At 36.6% G+C, this 21,327-nt stretch overlaps 1 protein-coding gene across 3 annotated transcripts in view; it reads right to left on the bottom strand.

The window, feature by feature from the left end:
- The window catches only part of GRID2 (glutamate ionotropic receptor delta type subunit 2), a 1,557,400-nt gene that overhangs the window by 406,750 nt on the left and 1,129,323 nt on the right, over positions 1 to 21,327 (bottom strand). For all 3 annotated transcript variants that reach the window (XM_005555440.4, XM_045393369.2, XM_005555439.5), the window contains exon 9: positions 7,680 to 7,781. In XM_005555440.4, coding sequence (XP_005555497.1) covers positions 7,680 to 7,781 — 102 coding nt within the window. The remainder of the gene's footprint in view (positions 1 to 7,679; positions 7,782 to 21,327) is intronic.

Raw genomic sequence — 21,327 nt, 5'->3', positions numbered from 1 at the left:
GAAAAATCACTATCACAGTCTTTACCATAGACTTCCAGTCATATATTTATGCATGAATTCAATTTATATATTGAATTATTTTAACGGTAATTCTAGGCAAATGAATGCTATATTGTGTATTTAATGGAGAAAAACTGCACTGCAGTTTTTCAAGACTATTTTGAGAGCTTTAGAAGATATCTTGCAAGAATCAAACTCCCTGGATGGGTGCGGTGGTTCGTACCTGTAATCCCGACACTTTGGGAGGATTACTTGAGACCAGGAGTTCAAGACCAGCTTGGGCAACATAGCGAGCCCCTGTCTGTGCAAAAAATAAATTAGCCAGGCATGGTGGCATGCACCTGTAGTCCCAGCTACTCAGGAGGCTGAGGTGGGAGGATTTATTGAGCCCAGGAGTTTGAAGCTTCAGTGAGCCATGATCATGCCACTGTACACCAGCCTGGGTGATGGAATGAGACCCTGTCTCAATAAAAACAAACAACAAACATCTCTCTAAAGTCAGGATCTTTGACTACTTATGTGAATTCATGAGTGAATGTATGTTTTTTTTTTAATTTATTTATTATTATTATACTTTAAGTTGTAGGGTACATGTGCATAACGTGCAGGTTTGTTACATATGTATACTTGTGCCATGTTGGTGTGCTGCACCCATCAACTCGTCATTTACATCAGGTATAACTCCCAGTGCAATCCCTCCCCCCTCCCCCCTCCCCATAATAGGCCCCGGTGTGTGATGTTCCCCTTCCTGAGTCCAAGTGATCTCATTGTTCAGTTCCCACCTATAAGTGAGAACATGCGGTGTTTGGTTTTCTGTTCTTGTGATAGTTTGCTAAGAATGATGGTTTCCAGCTGCATCCATGTCCCTACAAAGGACACAAACTCATCCTTTTTGATGGCTGCATAGTATTCCATGGTGTATATGTGCCACATTTTCTTAATCCAATCTGTCACTGATGGACATTTGGGTTGATTCCAAGTCTTTGCTATTGTGAATAGTGCTGCAATAAACATACGTGTGCATGTGTCTTTATAGCAGCATAATTTATAATCCTTTGGGTATATACCCAGTAATGGGATGGCTGGGTCATATGGTACATCTAGTTCTAGATCCTTGAGGAATCGCCATACTGTTTTCCATAATGGTTGAACTAGTTTACAATCCCACCAACAGTGTAAAAGCGTTCCTATTTCTCCACATCCTCTCCAGCACCTGTTGTTTCCTGACTTTTTAATGATCGCCATTCTAACTGGTGTGAGATGGTATCTCATTGTGGTTTTGATTTGCATTTCTCTGATGGCCTGTGATGATGAGCATTTTTTCATGTGTCTGTTGGCTGTATGAATGTCTTCTTTTGAGAAATATCTGTTCATATCCTTTGCCCACTTTTTGATGGGGTTGTTTGTTTTTTTCTTGTAAATTGTTTGAGTTCTTTGTAGGTTCTGGATATTAGCCCTTTGTCAGATGAGTAGATTGCAAAAATTTTCTCCCATTCTGTAGGTTGCCTGTTCACTCTGATGGTAGTTTCTTTTGCTGTGGGGAAGCTCTTTAGTTTAATTAGATCCCATTTGTCAATTTTGGCTTTTGCTGCTGTTGCTTTTGGTGTTTTAGACATGAAGTCTTTGCCCATGCCTATGTCCTGAATGGTACTACCTAGGTTTTCCTCTAGGATTTTTATGGTATTAGGTCTAACATTTAAGTCTCTAATCCATCTTGAATTAATTTTCGTATAAGGAGTAAGGAAAGGATCCAGTTTCAGCTTTCTACTTATGGCTAGCCAATTTTCCCAGCACCATTTATTAAATAGGGAATCCTTTCCCCATTTCTTGTTTTTGTCAGGTTCGTCAAAGATCAGATGGCTGTAGATGTGTGGTATTATTTCTGAGGACTCTGTTCTGTTCCATTGGTCTATATCTCTGTTTTGGTACCAGTACCATGCTGTTTTGGTTATGCCCTCTCTCACCACTCCTATTCCACATAGTGTTGGAAGTTCTGGCTAGGGCAATTAGGCAAGAGAAAGAAATCAAGGGTATTCAGTTAGGAAAAGAAGAAGTCAAATTGTCCCTGTTTGCAGATGACATGATTGTATATTTAGAAAACCCCATTGTCTCAGCCCAAAATCTCCTTAAGCTGATAAGCAACTTCAGCAAAGTCTCAGGATACAAAATTAATGTTCAAAAATCACAAGCATTCATATACACCAGTAACAGACAAACAGAGAGCCAAATCAGGAATGAACTTCCATTCACAATTGCTTCAAAGAGAATCAAATACCTAGGAATCCAACTTACAAGGGATGTAAAGGACCTCTTCAAGGAGAACTACAAACCACTGCTCAGTGAAATCAAAGAGGACACAAACAAATGGAAGAACATACCATGCTCATGGATAGGAAGAATCAATATCGTGAAAATGGCCATACTGCCCAAGGTAATTTATAGATTCAATGCCATCCCCATCAAGCTACCAATGAGTTTCTTCACAGAATTGGAAAAAACTGCTTTAAAGTTCATATGGAACCAAAAAAGAGCCCGCATCTCCAAGACAATCCTAAGTCAAAAGAACAAAGCTGGAGGCATCACGCTACCTGACTTCAAACTATACTACGAGTGAATGTATGTTCATTAGGGATGTCACATGTCTGTTTTAAGGCCAATCAAAGCAGGTAAATAAGAATTACTAATCAGTGAGCTACTCCCAAATGCCAATTTATGGTTCTCAGATATCTTATACTTGTTGCAGCATAGCTCCTCATGCCTTGCTTTTCATTTATAACTAATTCCTTTCCATTTTATTATCATAAATATTATGATTATATTTATAACTCAGTGATGTTTCCAATAGTGTTTTTGTGAATTACCATGAAAACAATTGAATGACCTAATTGGTCATTTATCGGTCTCTACATTGTACAACTCAAGAAGTTAAAAGGGGGAAAATCTTCATAATTGCTTTGTAGTAATACACTTGGACCACTTGGTAAGAAGTAAAGATCAGTGGATATATTATGGAAACAAAGAGATTAGCAGAGACACCAAGCAGTAGAGCCTGCTTTTATTCTCACTCTTTTTTTTCCTCCATTTCTAAGACATATTTCGGTGGCTTTGGTGATAGTTGAATAGAAAGAAATCTATATATGAAGCAATTTAGGAAAATTCTCCTAAGTTATCAATCCAACATATGCAATCCTCACATCTCAATAATTATACCAAATTTCATTTATACCTAACATGAGTAAGTTCTGATTCAGAAGGCAGAATATCAGAGTGGCTGAGGACATGGCTTGTGGAACCAGCATCTCTGAACTTGAAATTTATGTCTGGATTCTGCTAGCTTATGGAGATGAAAATTTAGTTAACTCTTATGTACCCTATTTTCACCCTTATAATGTAATTAGTACCTCTCATATTAAGTTTTATAAGAATTAAATAAGTTAATATATATAACTTTCTTAAAATAGGTCCTACCAAATGGTAGATGGTGCTGGTTTTTCCCTGTTTTTCTTCTGGATTCACTGGGGGCTTCACTGCCTTGCTCTGTGTCCTGAAAGACTAACTTTCATTTTCTTCCTTACTTAGGCTCCCATGACCTCTGACTTCTGGTTGGATTTGCAGTTGGAGACCATGAAAAGAGATAGACAAGAGGAGTGAGATCAGGGTATCCCTTCTTCCCAGTTTCTCATAGCCTGATTTTGGTATTGGCAGTGATTCTCTTTCCTTTTCTGCACTGTAGCTCACTGCTACTGTGAATGGGGATCTCTCTACCTGGCTCTATCTCTTGCTTTGTCTGATAATACTGCTTCCTCCCCATGCCTTATCAGTCTTCATGCAAGCCAAGGCTTTCTGTGCATCTAGGTCCTGGTGATTCAGCACTCCTTGTTGATTCCTTTAACACTATTTACAACTTCATCAATAATACCTCTATTTCATTAATACCTTCAATGAACCATTTGAGAGCACCACTTATTTGCCCATGGGATCACAATCAGTAGAGTGCCAAATTGTGTAGTTTAAAATAAATATGAGGTTATTTCCTTCAAGTCAATAAAGCAGCAACAGTCATAAGAATGGGAATTTCAAAACTTTGGTAAGGAAAATCAATTTTATTAACCTGGTGTAACTGATAATATAAAATTTCTTAAGAAAAGAGGGAGTGGGTAGAGCTGAGACTAGATTTCAGTTTCAATAGAAGAAAGGAGGAAATACCTTCTTCCAGGGTCTGTACACAGTGGTCCTTACCCTCTTCTCTTCTGGAAAGTGTTGGACGTAAATACTTGGAATATAAGAGGGTGGAAGGTTGTGTTTAGGTGACAATATCTAGTTGAGTATAGATCAAATCCTAGTTTCAGTGTTTAGTGAGGTAAAGCATGAAGACTTGGGAGTTGCTGGGTGGGGTGAGGGGAGACTGGTTCTCAGTGTTGAGTAGAAGAAGCTTATAAGGCTGTATAACTAAGAGCTAGACCTGAAAAGGCACTTGTAGAAAATAAATAAGAAGGCAATGACTGGTTTCCATTCTCACAGTAGTTACAGAATGACACAGGAAGTATGCAAAATTCTTAAATACAATGATTGTATATTGTAGTAATGTAGTAAGTGTAACAACCTGTTACTCAACTGGCACCCAACTGATAAGTCCATCATAGAAGACTTGAAAAAAAAAAAACACACTGCTTCCATATCTCCAGTCACAAAACCATATTCAGTATGTGTGCAGGGCTAAGTTTGCAGGAAATAGAGATTAAGAATCATGAAGGTGAACCTGGGGCATGCAAGCATTAACATTGTGTGAGGTGCTACTACCTCATGAACAAAAGAGTAATTGTTTTATTCAGCCTGGAAATGAATTTAACATAATTATGCCTACAAGCCTTTCCAATAAAACTCAGACTTAAGCATTTTCAACTCTCAAGTCAAACAAAATTCTATAGACACTTCAATTCTCACACTTATCACAGTAGGACTGAAGACAGTATAATGTATCATTAAGAAGGAAGGGGTTAAGGTCTAGAATCTGACTTCCTGAATTCAAATCCTAACTCTGCTACTTCCTATCTGTAAAACCACAAGGCTCAGGTAATACTTACCAGAGCAGTTACCACACATAGAACCACTCCATGTGTGTTATTCTTCAATTTCTTGTTGGTTCATATATTTATGAACATTTTACAGATAATAAGTAGCAGAGTTAGGATTCAAATTCAGGAAGTCTGATTCTAGACCTTAACTCCTTCCCTCTTAATGATACATTATACATATTTCAACTTCTGGATGTCTCCGTTTCCTCTTGAGGTCAGAATATTACCTATTTCCTTCTTGAGGTCAGAATATTACCTATTTCTTGGGAATACTGTGAGGACAACGTAAGACAATACATGCAAAAGACATAGTAGAGTAGCTTGCACATAGTTAATACAGTTAGCACTCCATATCCACAGGTTCTGTATCCGCAGACTCAACTCCATAGATTCAACAAACTGAGGCTCAAAAATATTAGGAAAAAAAAAATAAAAATAACAAAAATAAAAATAATATACAATTTAGTAGAGCCACTACTTACATAGCAGTTACACTGTATTGGGTATTAAGAATAATCTAAAATGCTTTAAAGCATATGAGAGGAAGTACGTAGGTTATATGCAAATACTATATCATTTTATATCAGAACTTGAGCATTTACAGATTTTGGTATGGGGGCTTCCTGGAACCAATGCCTACAGACACCAAGGGCCAAACATATTTAGTAAATCTGAACTGTTTTTCTCTATGTGCATCAAGATTCTATGAATACTTTGAGGACAAGGTCTATATATTATTTATCTTATATCCATTACAGTGTCTATCATATAGTAAGTACGAAATAAATATTTGCTTAAAACTGATTGAGGTTAATTGGACTTAAAGATTTGTTTTCTTTTCTCAAAGAAAAACAAAGCACATATACTGTCTTTCATTGTAATCATCACTGGAGTTTTCATGTTAATCACTGGAGGAAAGACTATTAATAGTTTGCTGTACTTTAAATGTCTTTTTTAAATATTAGTGCATCAATGTAAATACATATCTACACCCTTAGGTACATACAGAAGCAAATTCACATTTAAGTTGTGAAATAATTATTTACCAAAAGCAATTAAGCCCTCTTAAAATAATAACTAGGAATAATTTATGGGCCACAAAAAAGAAGAATAGGTTACTCACTTGAATGTCCTTTCATAGAAAATATTCACAAATCCACTTTTTTGGCAATAAAATTACATTGTATATATTTAATTTGTAATAAACAATGTATAAAGGGTAGCAATTGGTGTTATAAACTTTGATGAACATTCAATTAGCATCAACATATCAAAAAGTCCTCCTTTCCTATTTACTAGTTCTTCAGTTTACTTAGCCCATAGGAAAATCTTTTTCAAAATTAACAATAAGTAGACTTTTCTGAAGAAAAATAAAGTAGTAACTATGGACTATTATGTTTTGACCACAGGCTACAAACTAGCACATGGTGAAACACATTGGAATAGCAAAGGAGAATGTATGCCTTCATGGTTTATGGCTATTTAGACAGAGCCCATTTGAATATTTTACTGTTTAAGAATATTTCTATTAACATCTTATTGTATGTATCTATTAGGAGAGAAAACAGTAATGTATACAATTATGATAACAGTTACCATTTATTGATTTTTAAAAAAGTAAATGAAATTGTAACAGGTCTTTCCCAGGTATAGGTAGACTCTCCTTATCCATGTTTTCTCTTTCACCAGTTTCAGTTGTCCCCCAATCAGCCATGGCCCAAAAAATATTAAATGAAAACTTCCAGAAATAAACAATTAGTAAGTTTTGAATTTGCCATTGTTCTAAGTAGCATGATGAAATCTCACACCATCCCACTGACATGCCCTAGATGTGAATCATCCCTTTGTCCAGCATATACACACTCTAGACCCTAGAAGCCCTGCACAATGTGATTATGTTGGAAGAAAACATAAAACTATCCACAGTTTCAGGCATTCACTGGGGGTCTTGGAATGTATCCCCGATAGATAAGGGGAGACTACTGTAATCCTATTCAACATTCACAGAATCACTAGATGATAAACTCTATCAAGACAGAATTTATCTGTCTATTTGATCTATCAGTGTCCTCAGTAATCAGCACTGAGTCTAGAATACAGTTGACAATAGATGCTGATTAAACAACAGCTTCCCTTTGAAGTAGGTTCTCAGGAGAAAAAGATTCTTAGTTTGTTAATATTTCACTATTACAGAATGTACATTTTACAAAATCTACCATTGTTTGGCATGGTCAGGGTTATGTTCATTTATAGTTTCAACGTTCACTATATGTTCTCTATTTATGTTCACTATAGTTTCAATGAAAGAAGGCCTGAGACATACCTTTACTTTATCATGTGTAGAAAAATGTAGAAGGATCGAAATTAAGCCTAAAATGTCTAAGAAAATTCCTAACACATGCACTGTAATTAAAAGTCTGCAAAATTGTGATCCTGATTCATGTAAATTGAAGGCTGTAAAATACGACCATTAAAAAATCTTAGAATGTGTATTTAGAATTGTTAAAAGCTCTTTTAAGATTATGTCATCAGTTAATAAAAGAAAGAAATGTAGGATAAAGTAACCTCCAAAAGTCAAAACCACCAGGCTCAGATAATACTCACCAGAACAGTTACCACACGTAGAACCACACCACGCATGTTATTCTCCAATTTCTTGTCAGTCAGTGACCCATTCAGACCTGTGACAGGATTCCAGCACCCAAGCTGAAAGATAAGACAGCTTTGGTCATTTTTCTGTCTGAAGAACAGTCCCATCACCTCTGTACAGCCCTTATGGAGAACTATGTGATAGCTCTTGGAATAATTGGTATAGAAAGAGTACTGCACAGGTTTTCTTTTTCAATAGGAAATGAAGTTATTAGAAATGCCATTTCTTGCATTAAATGTCATCATATGGCACATGACAGTATCCAACGTGCTTTAAGAGGCTCATTGAGGACATTTTACTTAATGAGGAGTTATATATACACCAATCACTAAGTCCCAGTAATGCACTAATTGGAAAAATAATAGCACATATAACTCTAACATAATGTCTATTTTAATGTACCAATTACTGTAAGTTAGATTCTCTAATAGTTTCAATGGTTTTAATTTGATCTTATATGACTTTTACTGGGAAAATAGACACTTTTTTAATATGGTTAGAAGGAGAACTGCTTTTATTTGAAAAAAAAATCACGTGTATGGCTTTGTTTTCAAAGTATTCATAGCACGTAAAACAATATGATTTGCCTTTTTGTCAGTGTTATCAATTTGCTTGGAATATTTTGGCAGAGCCTTTTTCTTAAAGTCTTGCAATGACTCACTGCTCTTTACTCACCCAAACAGTGGTTCAGTTTTACGCTCTTACATAGGTCTTATCTCTTGGAATATATAAATCTGAAGGCTACCAGTTTTTAAATTACTGTCTATATATCTGAATGGGATAAAAATTAATGACTCTTCATAAAAAATAAGGAGAAAAGAAAGAGATGATTTGATTTGAATTAGCAGATAACTGTTTATGGAAGAAGGCTGCAGAGAGAGAGAATGTTGTAATGCACATCTTGGGAAGAAATGTTCTATTATTCATCTTGAAACCAGTTCCATGAGCCTTTACATTTAGGAACATGTTCTGCATGTGCAAACTTAAAAATGTAACAGATCTTTAGTCATATTCAGAGCTGTTTTGATTAACTGAATGGTCATAGGGGCAAATGGTTATTTATGCTGTTTCCTCCTGATGACTGTGATTTATTTCTTTTTATTGCGGGTTTTTCTGTAGCTTCCAAAGTCATCTACATACTGGCTGGCAAGTCTTCCCTACAAATAAACAATTTAGGTGCTTCTTATTAAAACTCAAGTTTCTCTTTGAGCTCCCCAAAAGGTGTTTAATTAAGAAAACTAAAATGTACATAATATATCTTAAGAGAAGGGAACGTCACAGTATAAACAGCAGAGCCAGCTTTTTCCTTATTAAAATAATTTAGAAAAGGGTGCTAATTGTTGGTTTCAACTGTAAAAGCACATTAAATTCATACAATGATATGTCATTCTTAGTTACATAAAAAGCCTAATTAGAACTTAGATCCAATTAGCAAATCCAAATGTGTTGAAAGTCTAATTATCAGAGACATTGTGGTCCTCTGCCAAATTTAAAACTTTTATGAAATTTCTTTTGAGATTTTCTCTTCTGAGGTCAACAAAAGTCTATCTTCAATTGCATTTCCTGATGTGTGCTTTTTCTAATTACTTCCTCAGGAGGATTTTACTTTCCTAGACCAAATAATATTGGTGGAAAAAGTAATCTATAACATTAAGTGAAGAGCTATTCCAATATGCTATCTCCACATATCACAACCATATAACTTAATTTTAAGTTTCACAAATAGCTTTTAGGATATAACCTTGTTCATGGCAAACATGTCTAAGCTGCCAAAGCACACACAGGAATTTCTTTTCTGTCCCCTTTAGATTTGTCTCTTAAGTTTGGTGAAACTATTCAGTTTGTGTAAATAAATGACATCTATTAGCACCAACTTGACTGTACCATTTCAGTGTACTGAATAGTCAAAAATATCAGCAACTGGATTAACAGTGAAACTTGAGCCATTTGTTTCAACAATGCTATGGACAAACATTTATAAATATATATTTCCAGTTTCTTCAGAATGATGTTTTCTTTTAAACATAACTGAACATGGTCAATGGTTTTATAATTCTAAAGCACTCTAGTATTTGGAGGTTCCACATAACAACAGCAAAAAAGCATTCAAAGTAGGTAGAATAGGTAAATATATCTCATCTTCTGACCTAGGCAGTGACTTCAACATTATTTATACCATGTATAATATTTATTTTCATTTAAAAATTTGTAATATTTAGCTAGACTCTCTCATATGTATTACAAGACAATAATTTCTCTCCATTACTTGACAAAGACTTTTCACCTTTCTGTGTTCTCCTTTTGTTTTTTTCCGTCTGATGCATATGTCCTTTGATAACAGCATTTGTACAGTTGTTCTTCTTAATAACAGCAGTCTAGATTTTAGGATTGGTAAGTTCCACTTACTTAACTTAGTTCTTCCTTCAAATGTACAAAGAAACTTTAATGTTTCCTAAATATGAGCTGTGGATGTAAAGAGCTAGGATGCTCAAAGACTGAATTTGGGAGTAAAGAATGTTTAGGATACAGATTATCTGGAAAACTAGAAATAAAGTACATTCTCTTATCACATATCATAACGGGGTATAACTAATAAATTATTAAGGAAATAAAACAATACTTATTTCCTATATTGATTACATTTTTGAATGCTGTTTAATACTTTCTATGTGTCAGCCATGGTGCTGAGCTTTTTATACATGTAAGCTCCACAATGACCATATGAGAAGGTGCTCTTACAATTGTTATTTAATAGGCAAGAAAACTAAGGACTTCATTTAGATCACATATTTACTAAGAGGTGAAACCAGTATTTAATCCAGTTCTTTTTAAAGTCCAGATACAGCATTTTTGATTGAGGTGTTGTTTTATAGCTTATGAATCCTTTTCATAAATGTGATCTACTCAAGTTAGGTAGGGAAGATATTTCTATTTTATAGCAAATGACATTGAGACTGAGAATTGTTAAGTGTTTGGTTTTATATTCCTGGGCTCAAGGGATCCTCCCACCTCAGCCTTCCAAAATGCTGCGATTATAGGTTTAAACCAGAGCACCCAGCCTGCAAATTTCTCATTTTAACATTCCTCAATTTCTGTTCATATCCACTTATCTCCTTGAGGTTCATTTCAAGCTTTTTTGATTATAAAAACTTTTGTTTTCAATAATAAGCAATAAAGATGAATTAGATTCATAGAGATTCAAATTGAGTTTGTATCTGCAACTGGTAATATTTCTTGTTGCATAGCAAGATTGACAGGCATAGTGATTAATAAAAACTAGGCAAACTTCACTTAGGTTCAAATGTGAGGTTTATCTAACAAGTCCTCTGGTTTCAATGTCTGAATTCTCATTAGTTTGACTTCTCTGGCTATGTGGAGATGGTTGTTTTTGTCTGCTGTGTCTTTGATTTTGTTTCTTTCTTTTTTTTTTTTTTTAAACAGTGAGTCCAAGACTAGTAAAGATAACACATAAAAAAGTCTCATACCATCTATTCAGCTGAGTGCTTCCTAAATAAAAAACAATAAAGGTGGCCCCTGCAGCACATGAGACTTACAGAAAGTCACACCGCTGATGGCAAAACAAGATTCACTATCTTTTGCGGTCTGGCAGTCTGAAGAAAATGTAGAAGGGATAAAAAAAGTAAATCCAATTCAATTTCCTTTCAATTACAATATATTGATTTCCTATAGTATTTTCTGGTTATTGATTTCCTATAGTATTTTCTGTCATCTTAAGACCTTAAAATGCCTAGTGCTTTAATTATTTCCTTCATTGGAGCTTTGGCAATAATACTCTTGTAACATTATGTTAAAATCAATGTAATATCTTATGTTCTACAAACTGGGTTGATGTATTTGCATGAGCACAGTAGCGTGCTCCTAACATTATGTGTACTAATGATCAAGTTTTCAATATTTACTCTTTCTTCCTCAATGTTTCCACTTCTTATTTTCCATGGGCTGTAAGGGATGACTTGTGACTCTTGGGTTTAACATCATTATTTTTCAGTCAGTGTTATAATGTCAAAAAGAGCTGAACTGCTCAATTTTAATTTTATGCTCAATAGTTTGTAGGCTTTAATAACAGGAATCAGGAGAGCTCTTAATTGAATACCAAATAGAATTCTCTCCATTTATTAGCTTGTATTCATATGGAACAAATGAAGCCTGTCTATAGGTCCAATGCTCCAGCTACCGGACACAAAATATCCACTGCACTGAGGGCTGTATGCTACCAGCCACAATGTTTCGTTTACTTGAATTCTCAGCTTTCTGACAAAAAGAGGGAACAAAAAGTCATAGGTAAAGCAGCTTAAAAGCCAGCCACTTAGAAATGTGCAGCATTTATTTGGTAGATATTACTTCTGTAATGGGATAGAAAGTGTAAAAAATACATATGGCAGGTTGACTCAGATACATGTTTTATAGAATTAAATTGGAATGTTTTCCACTTTGACATGTGAATGAATGCAGTGTGCCAGTAATCTCTCCAACGATAATTTTCTTTATGGTATTTCCACCTGCAAAATAGGTTCAATTTGTAAAATGTGCTCCCTAGAGGATGATTATATGCTCCTAAGATTCTATACTACAGTATGGTCATTACCATAAAGTAGTAGTCGTTCTTGAGATTATGTGGAATAGCCTTAGCACTTGAGTTTCCTTCAGGAGAAAATGTCTTTGAAAAGTCAGAAAAAAAAATCACATGGTTCAACTACTTTTATCTCCCTGTTTCACTACTGAAAACAGAACCTTCATACTATGTAACATGATGAACTTGTTAACTGATTCCTACAAATGAAGAAAACATGAGAACCAGTATACACACACACACACACACACACACACACAAATGTATATACATATATCTATATATAGACATATTTGTATAAATATATATAGATACATATATATGTCCATATACACATATGTATAGCCCACAGATGTTTTATGCAGTCATGATAATCATTCTATTATCAACTGACATTTAACTGATTTAATGATATTCTGCTGTTTGTATAGGTTTTCCTTTCTTTTATAATTCTTCTGGTGTAAAATTACCATTACACTACATGTAGAGGCAATATATCATACCAGTTCAGATAAGAAGCTCTAGAAGAAAACTGATTAAGTTCAAGTACCCACTCTAACACTTACTTGGTGTGTGCTATTGAGTTTCAGTTTTCTCATCTCTCAAATGGGAATAGTAAAAGTGACTTCTTCATACGGCTTTTGGGACCACTAACTGATTTAAAATATGTTAAGTGTTTAGAAGTGTTCACGACACACTGAGACTAAAGAAGTGTTTATTATTTTTCCTATATAATCAGAATTCTTTTGTTCCTTGCTGACTCTCATTCTTTGGGTGACTTAGTAGTCTGAGTGATAAAACATGCCCTTAAAGCCGTGACTTTCAACTTTTGTTGACTATTAGAATATTTTGTTGATTATTAGAATGGAAAGCTTTAAACAATTCTGATGCTCCATCCAAACCCCAGGACTATTAAGTCAGAATCCCCAGGAGCGTAACCAGGCATCAGCAGTTCAAAAGCCTTTCCAGGTGATTCCAATGTGCAGCCACGGTTGAAAACCACTGCCCTAAAACTTGCTTCAGGCCAGGCGCAGTGGCTTGTGCCTGTAATCCCAGCACTTTGGGAGGCCAAGGTGGGTGGATCACCTGAGGTCAGGAGTTTGAGACCAGCCTGGCCAACATGGTGAAATTCCGTCTCTACTAAAAATACAAAAATCAGCCGGGTGTGGTGGCACATGCCTGTAATCCCAGCTACTTGGGAGGCTGAGGCAGGAGAATTGCTTGAACCTGGGAGAGGGAGATTGCAGGGAGCTGAGGGCGCCACTGTACTCCAGCTTAGGCAACAGAGCAAGACTCTGTCTCAAAAAAAGAAAAAGAAAAAAAAAACTTGCTTCAACACACAGGGAATGCAAACTCATAGAATGGCTACTTTACCTCTTTGAATAGTCACTGTTTTGACTGGTTTCATTTGTGAAAGCTAACTAGGAATATTGTCTCAAACTACTTTTTTATAATAAATATGATATGAATCTATAAACTATGTGCCAGAATGATGACTACCTTGTCCACAGTTGTACTCCTAGCTCTTATCGTAGTATTTTTGTATTGGTATGTGGCAGGTTCGAATAAACAAATCCATGATTTAAAACTCCTGCTGTCTTTTTTTTTTTTTTTTTTTTTTTGAGACGGAGTCTCGCTCTGTCGCCCAGGCTGGAGTGCAGTGGCGTGATCTCGGTTCACTGCAAGCTCTGCCTCCCGGGTTCATGCCATTCTGCTGCCTCAGCCTCCCGAGCAGCTGGGACTACAGGTGCCCACCATCACGCCCAGCTAATTTTCTGTGTGTGTATTTTTTTTTTTTTAGACGGAGTCTCGCTCTGTCGCCCAGGCTGGAGTGCAGTGGCCATATCTCAGCTCACTGCAAGCTCCGCCTCCCGGGTTCACGCCATTCTCCTGCCTCAGCCTCCCGAGTAGCTGGGACCACAGGCGCCCGCCGTCACGCCCGGTTAATTTTTTGTATTTTTAGTAGAGACGGGGTTTCACCGTGTTAGCCAGGATGGTCTTGATCTCCTGACCTCGTGATCCACCTTTCTCGGCCTCCCAAAGTGCTGGGATTACAGGCGTGAGTCACCGCGCCCGACTTCCTACTGTCGTTTTTATAATCTTCTTTCGTTTTGGTTCTCCAGTTCAAGCTGAATGAAAAACCAATATGTTCCCAACTAGACACCGTGTCCTAATATGATGTTGTATCCCTGAGAGTTTTCACGATTCTTCGGGGTCATTCCCCTCCCTCAGATTCTATTAGCTTTCCTTTTCTATCTGACCAGAACATTATTATTTTTTCTAATAATATTTTAGCATGTAATTATTACAACCTGATAAAAGTTGCTGGATTTTCTTCTCTTCCATTCTACCTTGAGACATTTTAAGATGTTCATTTTAAAATCGCATTAAGTTCTCGCTGTCTTTCCTATCTCCTCCATTAAATAATTAACTACTTAAGGTCATGGGTACCATGTTAATCATTTTTCTGTCTATTATAGTACCTTTTACCATGTTTTGTACCAGTAACGTAATTATTTTTATGAAACTGACAAGGTTAATGTAAAGCATTTCTATTGCAATTTAGATCTTTACTCCTAAACAATAAAAATCTCGAGCTCAGCCATCTCCTTATATTTCACTATCACTTCACTGTCTCTACTTAGATACCTCAAAGGGAGCTCAAATATCTCTAAGATTAAGCTCATTATCTATCCCTACTATCAGCTCAGTCCCACTAGCCAAAAATCAAAGTGTCAGTCTCACCACCTCTCAGATCCAATCCTTTGCCCTAGTCTGCCAATTTCACCTCTTTAAAAAAATCTCCTGAATCTATTTAACTTGCTCCTTCCTACCATACTAGCCGAAGCTAACTTCATAGCTTCCCTTTATAGTCTTTCATTGCAAACATAAATTCAGAGATTACAACATCTGCTTAAAGTCTTGTCACAGTTTTCCAGTATTCTCAAGATAAAGGCCAAACTTCAGATGTGGCCTACCAGAATTTGCATGATTTGGTATTATTGATATTCACAGACTCATGTCATAACACATTCCCTCTCATTCTTTGAATTCCAACCATGTGAGTCTTCCTATGGTTTCTTGAGTAAGACATAATCCTCCTACCTTGAAAATTTAAACATTGTTTCTAAAACACTGACTAAAGTGTATCAGAATCACTAGGGGAGTTATAAAAAAAGATCCCAACACCAAAGCCATACCCCATGCCAATGAAATCAGAATCTGGGCATGAAATGTAGGCATTAGTATTCTGTAAAGTTATGAAGATGATTCCAAAGTAGAGCCAAATTTGAGAACCAATGGTTTTGAATATACAGTTTTCCTTGATTGGAACAATCTTAGGAAACCAGCGATTCTTTAATGACTTAGTAAAGTCATTTTCCCTCATCCTTTAGATCTCCATATAAACACCTGTAGTTTGGGGTAAACTCTCCTTGATCTCCTGCCCCCACCCCAGACTACCTCATATCACTGTAATATAGAATCATGTTCCTCTCTTTTACAGTAATATTGTAGTTAAGTTTGTTTAATATATATTTTTATATATTATGATTAATATTGCAGCAATTATCTATAAATGTCCATGTGGTCAAGAAAAATTCCTGTTTTGTTTCCTCTCCCCATTTATTAAATACATAATTCTTGGAACAACATGAGACTTCAATTTTTATTGGATACTAAACAAATTTAGATGATTTTTAAACAAGAAACTTAATACATGTTACAGTGATTGTACATCATTTCTTTCCCTCTTTCTTTCTTTTCTTTCTTTTTTTTTTTTTTTTTGAGATAGAGTCTCGCTCTGTTGCCCAGATTGGAGTGCAGTGGCACAATCTTGGCTCACTTCAGCCTCCGCCTCCCAGGTTCAAGTGATTCTCTTGCCTCAGCCTCTCGAGTAGTTGGGATTACAGGCACACACTACCATACCTGGCTATTTTTTGTGGTTTTAGTAGAGATGGGGTTTCACCATGTTGGCCAGGCTGGTCTCAAACTCCTGACCTCAGGTGATCCACCCACCTCGGCCTCCCGAAGTGCTGGGATTACAGGCATGAGACACCACACCTGGCCTGTACATAATTTCTTATATGATGCTTTAAATAAATATCTCACTATATAGCCAACACTGTGTTACCAGCTATCAGCTGAGATTTTTCCCCCTTTTAAATTTAGATGGTGAATTTCCAAGCTTTCAGTATGAGGAATAATGATATTACCTAACCCTGGAGAGAATAAAATAAGTTGTTTTATTGGAGCTATAATCTGAACAGTTATATACAAGCAACCATAGCAATAATAATAATAAGAGTAATACCTAATCTATGTTAGATACTTTTCATCTGTACTATATCTCACTAGAAAGAGAACCACCAACATACCAATGAAATATAAACTACTGAATCTTTTGGGAGGATTTCTCCTAGAAATCCTCTCGAAAAGTCCAGTTCCAATCTAAAACCTCTGTATGATTTTGCCCTGCCCTAGGCAATACAAAGGCTTTTCCTGGCAGGCCTTCACAGAGGAAAGTTTCCCTCCTCAAACCAATTTGCACAGACAACGCGCTACAGTCTCTGAAGGGAGTTCCAGTCAAGGAATTAGGACCCCTGGCCAGTCATGTTTTATACATATTTGCATTCTTAGCCCAGGAGCCTCCATTCAGAGACTGCTTTCCTGAGGACTCTGAGAAGAGGCCTTTCCAGGAGCTTCTGCCAAGACCTGCTTGTTGGGAGGAGTGGGTACCCTGGAGGACACTTTTCTCCATTCTGACTTAGTACTTGGTACTTTCCCATTCCTAGATCTTCCCCTTGCCTCTTCCCCTGCTCTCAGGTCCATAAAACCATAGGAACTTTTTGTTTGGGGTTCCCTTAGCAGTGAGACAGTTATCCAAAACTGGACTAATGCATCTGACCCTTGCGTGGTGCCATTTCGTAGGGAAAATGAAACATAGCTGAAGCCAGCACTTTCTTTCTGGACTCTTGACTATACTATCACAGTAAGTGGAATAATGGCTTAATTGTTACTTTCATTTTGGCTTGTTGTCTTAATAGAATACTTCCACATCTGGCAGCTCAGCCCTCCCCAGCTCAGCTCAATTCTTAACATCTCTTATTTAATAAAGGTGGTTTACATTTACTGAAGACTTCTTATGAAGCAGGTATTGTGCCAATCATTAGATGTTATTTATCTTTTTTGCTATAATCCTATCAGTATTATCCTGATATTATTATAATTTTGCTTATTTTACCAGATGTGGAAATTGAGAATTAGAGGGATTAATTTACCTGTTCCAGGCTACTCATCTAACAAATGACATAGCCAGGATTTGAACATAGGCAGTGTCGCTCCAGAAACTGCTGTCATTTTTTACATCAATGAGACACTATTTTAGAGAGGAATTAGAGCAAGCGTCCTGCAGACAGCTGTAATAGTTTTAATTGCTCACTTCTCAAGTTCAGCTTTGTGTTTTGGGATCCTTGAGAATATATATATATTTTACAATAAACCCTTCTTTTTTGCTTCAACTATTCAAATTTGGTTTCTTTCACATGAGGCCAAAAATTTATATCTAACATATATGGACAGTATGGTAGATTTTGTGAATATATATCTAACTCAACATAGAGAAAAGAAGATATTTTTGAAAGCCAGATAAAGAGCTAAAGAACATTAGGATGGGTGGTTAGATTTTATTTTCAGTGAAATCTGTTTTTTAAAAACCTTAGTTTCTTTATCTGAAAATGAAATGGTTTGTTAATGAAAAGGATTCTAAACTCAAAACTCATAGCTTATTATTGATTGGGTTTATTTTGTGAATTTTTTTATATTATCAGAAAAGCAATGCAAAATATATAAACATTGTTGTAAGTATTATTAGTAGTAAGGATGAGTGATATTTATAAAGGGGAAGCTTATGAAATAATTTATGTCCCTTACTAGACTGCAAGTTCCATAGGCAAAGATCTTTGGCTCTTCTATTCACTGTGTATGGCAAGCACGTGGAACAGGCCTAGTATACAATTCACACACAATGAAAATTTATTGCATGAATAAATGGGTCTTATTTTTCTCAAAAAAAGAACTAAGTCTCAATAGCATAGAAGAGTTTTGTGGCATGCAGGTTTTATTTCAAGATGAGAAATAAATCAGTTAATCTCATAAAACGTCTAGCTTTGTGATTCTACAATTGTTTAACATGATTGGGTTCACACCAAGAGTCATCCCTGTGAGGAACAAGAGAGGGCTTCTTATTCAGGTTTTCTAAATTACTCTCGCTAGAGATAGTACAATCAACTATTGCAATCAGTTTATCTGATGCTAACACCGACATGACACTTGTCTAGGTCACGGTATGATTCTTCCTTTCCAGCTCCCTTGCTATCAGATGTCTTGCTCTTGCTGCAAATGTGGATGGAGTTCTTGGGTTTCATTGGTAACTATGAATCATCAAATGAGGAAGTACACCTCTGAGCATTTTTATCAACTTTGAAGAGAATTTTTATTTTATTGCAGAGTATTCCAAACATTTAAACAATTGAAACTCCCATAAATCATGAACTCAACAGGCATGCTGAAAATGCTAGCATATTTCAAAAAATAGTCATTTTTTCCTTGTAGATTTATGGGTTCTTCTAATTACTCTTTTGTTAATCCTCCTAAATATGCTTCCCATATCTATGTCCATTCACAACTCTCAGCTATAACCATATACGTATGATAAGCATGAGAAAGTCAGGGGTATTTGAAAAAGGAGGTCATTACTAAGTGATTAATATGCAGCAAGAAATAATGCGGTGTATGATATGCAGCAAGAAATAATCGTGTGGATAATACAACCACCGTGCATTAGTGTAAATACACTATTCTCCCACCACTTAAAATTTACAAATAAGAAGACAGTTATTTATTAAATACCTACTATGCTGGTTTTATGGGATACAAGGAAATATAGAACATCATCTTTAACATCCAAGAGTTTGTGATTGTTTTTGAAACGACAAAACAGGACAAATTTTTTAATGACAACAAATTCCACTAGGCAGTACATGACTAATTCCCGAACGACTGATATAAATAGTAAGTGCTAAGTATTTTACAAAGGAGATATTCGTGAGAAAGGATCAGATGTCATCAAAGAAAATGATAAGAAAAAGCAGAGCACCGTGTGGTAGTCTGTCTGCAAGACGGCCATAGATAATTCCTCCTATCCCTGTGCACACATACCATTCTTCTTTCAAGAGATGGAGTTCACTTCCCTTGTTATGGTCTGAATATTGGTACGCTCCAAAATTCATAGGTTGGAACTCAATTGTACTAAGTGTTTAAGAAGGTGATTAGTTCATGAATAGGATTAGCTCCCTTATAAAATGAACTGAAGGAAGCTGCCTTCCGCTTTGGCCATGTGAGGATACTGTTCACCCCTTAAGCAAGATGTGCCATCTACGAAGCAGAGAGCAAGCCTTCATTGGGTATTGAATCTGCTGATGCCTTGAATTCTCAGCCTCTAGAACTCTGAGAAATAAATTACTACTATTTATGAATTACCCAATCTAAGGTATTTTATTACAGAAGCTCAAAAGGTCTAAGACAGCCCCTTTTCTTTTCTTTGTTTTTGAGACAGAGTCTTGCCCTGTCGCTTAGGCTGCAGTGCAGTGGCTCGATCTCTGCTCACTGCAAGGTCCGCCTCCCAGGTTCACGCCATTCTTCTGCCTCAGCCTCCCGAGTAGCTGGGAATACAGGCGCCCGCCACCATGCCCGGCTAATTTTTTTTTTTTTGTATTTTTAGTAGAGACGGGGTTTCACTATGTTAGCCAGGATGGTTTTGATCTCCTGACCTCTTTATCTGCCCGCCTCGGCCTCCCAAAATGCTGGGATTACACGCGTGAGCCACTGCGCCTGGACCCCTTTTCTTGAACCTGCGTGTGCTCTGTGACTTTTCTCCAGTAAAATGTGGCAGAAGTGACGATGTATGATTTTTGGGCATGAATCTTAAGAGATCTCAGTTTTTTTTTTTTTTCTTCTCATTTTTGGAAGCCAATCAAGTAAAAAAGAAAAAAAGAAATTAAAAAAAGGCTGGCCCAGAGCAGGAGAAAACCAAGGTTGTGGGTGAGATGTGAGCTGTGTCGGGGGTAGTGGCATCCCCATCCAGAAGACATTTCTCACAGCCATAGTCCACTATCAACAAAAATTAGAATCAGAGCTGGTTCTCCCCAGTCTTCAAGGAGAGAAACAAGATTAGAAAGGAAGATTTTGGGAAGCTGGCAAAATAGAAAGCACCAGAAATCTGTCTCCCCATGTAGACAACGATTGCACTGGCAGAATCTATCTGATGTAAATATTCTGGAGTTCTGGAGTCTATTGAAGGCTTGAAACTTCCAGTGGGAAGCTCATAAGGAAAATTATGGTTACTTTTGATCAGTTTATCTTAGAACAGTAGCAGCTACTCATCCTGACCCTTAGTCCAATGGCAGGCAGCCATGAATGTGTTCCAGGAGCAACTTACATGCAATTCACAGAAGCCAGCATGGGCAAAAAGAACATTATAATCCAAATATTGGAGATCTGAGCTCTGACTGCTTACTGTACTTCTAATCACGGACTTGTAGACAAAGAGCTAGGTAGTCACTGTTGTTGCACCTCCCCTCCATTGTTGCACACCCCTACCCCTCTGGCTGAAGTAATTTCCAGGGGATTTAAATGGCCAGTGCCTGCTTCCCACCTTCATTTTTCTCTTTTCCTCTTTTTGGAGGTGGACATTAAATACTAGAACATTTAAAAGCAACCACGTACACACGGGAACTTTGAAAGTCGCTGTGTATGCCCAGGGAAAGGTGCAGGCTCAAAAGAAACTTGAGAAGACCTTAAATTTACATACATCTCAGATTGACCCTTGGCAGAGAGACAGTCCACAACACATTTAGAATGAAAGGGGAAAAACCCCAGGAAACCCTGAGAAATAAGGACAATCTGATTGCCAGGGTTACTACATTACTACAGTCACATGTCTAATTTTCAAC

Source organism: Macaca fascicularis, chromosome 5, assembly GCF_037993035.2.
Source record: "Macaca fascicularis isolate 582-1 chromosome 5, T2T-MFA8v1.1".
In the NCBI taxonomy this organism is placed as follows: Eukaryota; Metazoa; Chordata; class Mammalia; order Primates; family Cercopithecidae; genus Macaca; species Macaca fascicularis.
Note: the sequence above shows the minus strand (reverse complement) of the source record. Positions and strands in the feature narration are given on the sequence as shown.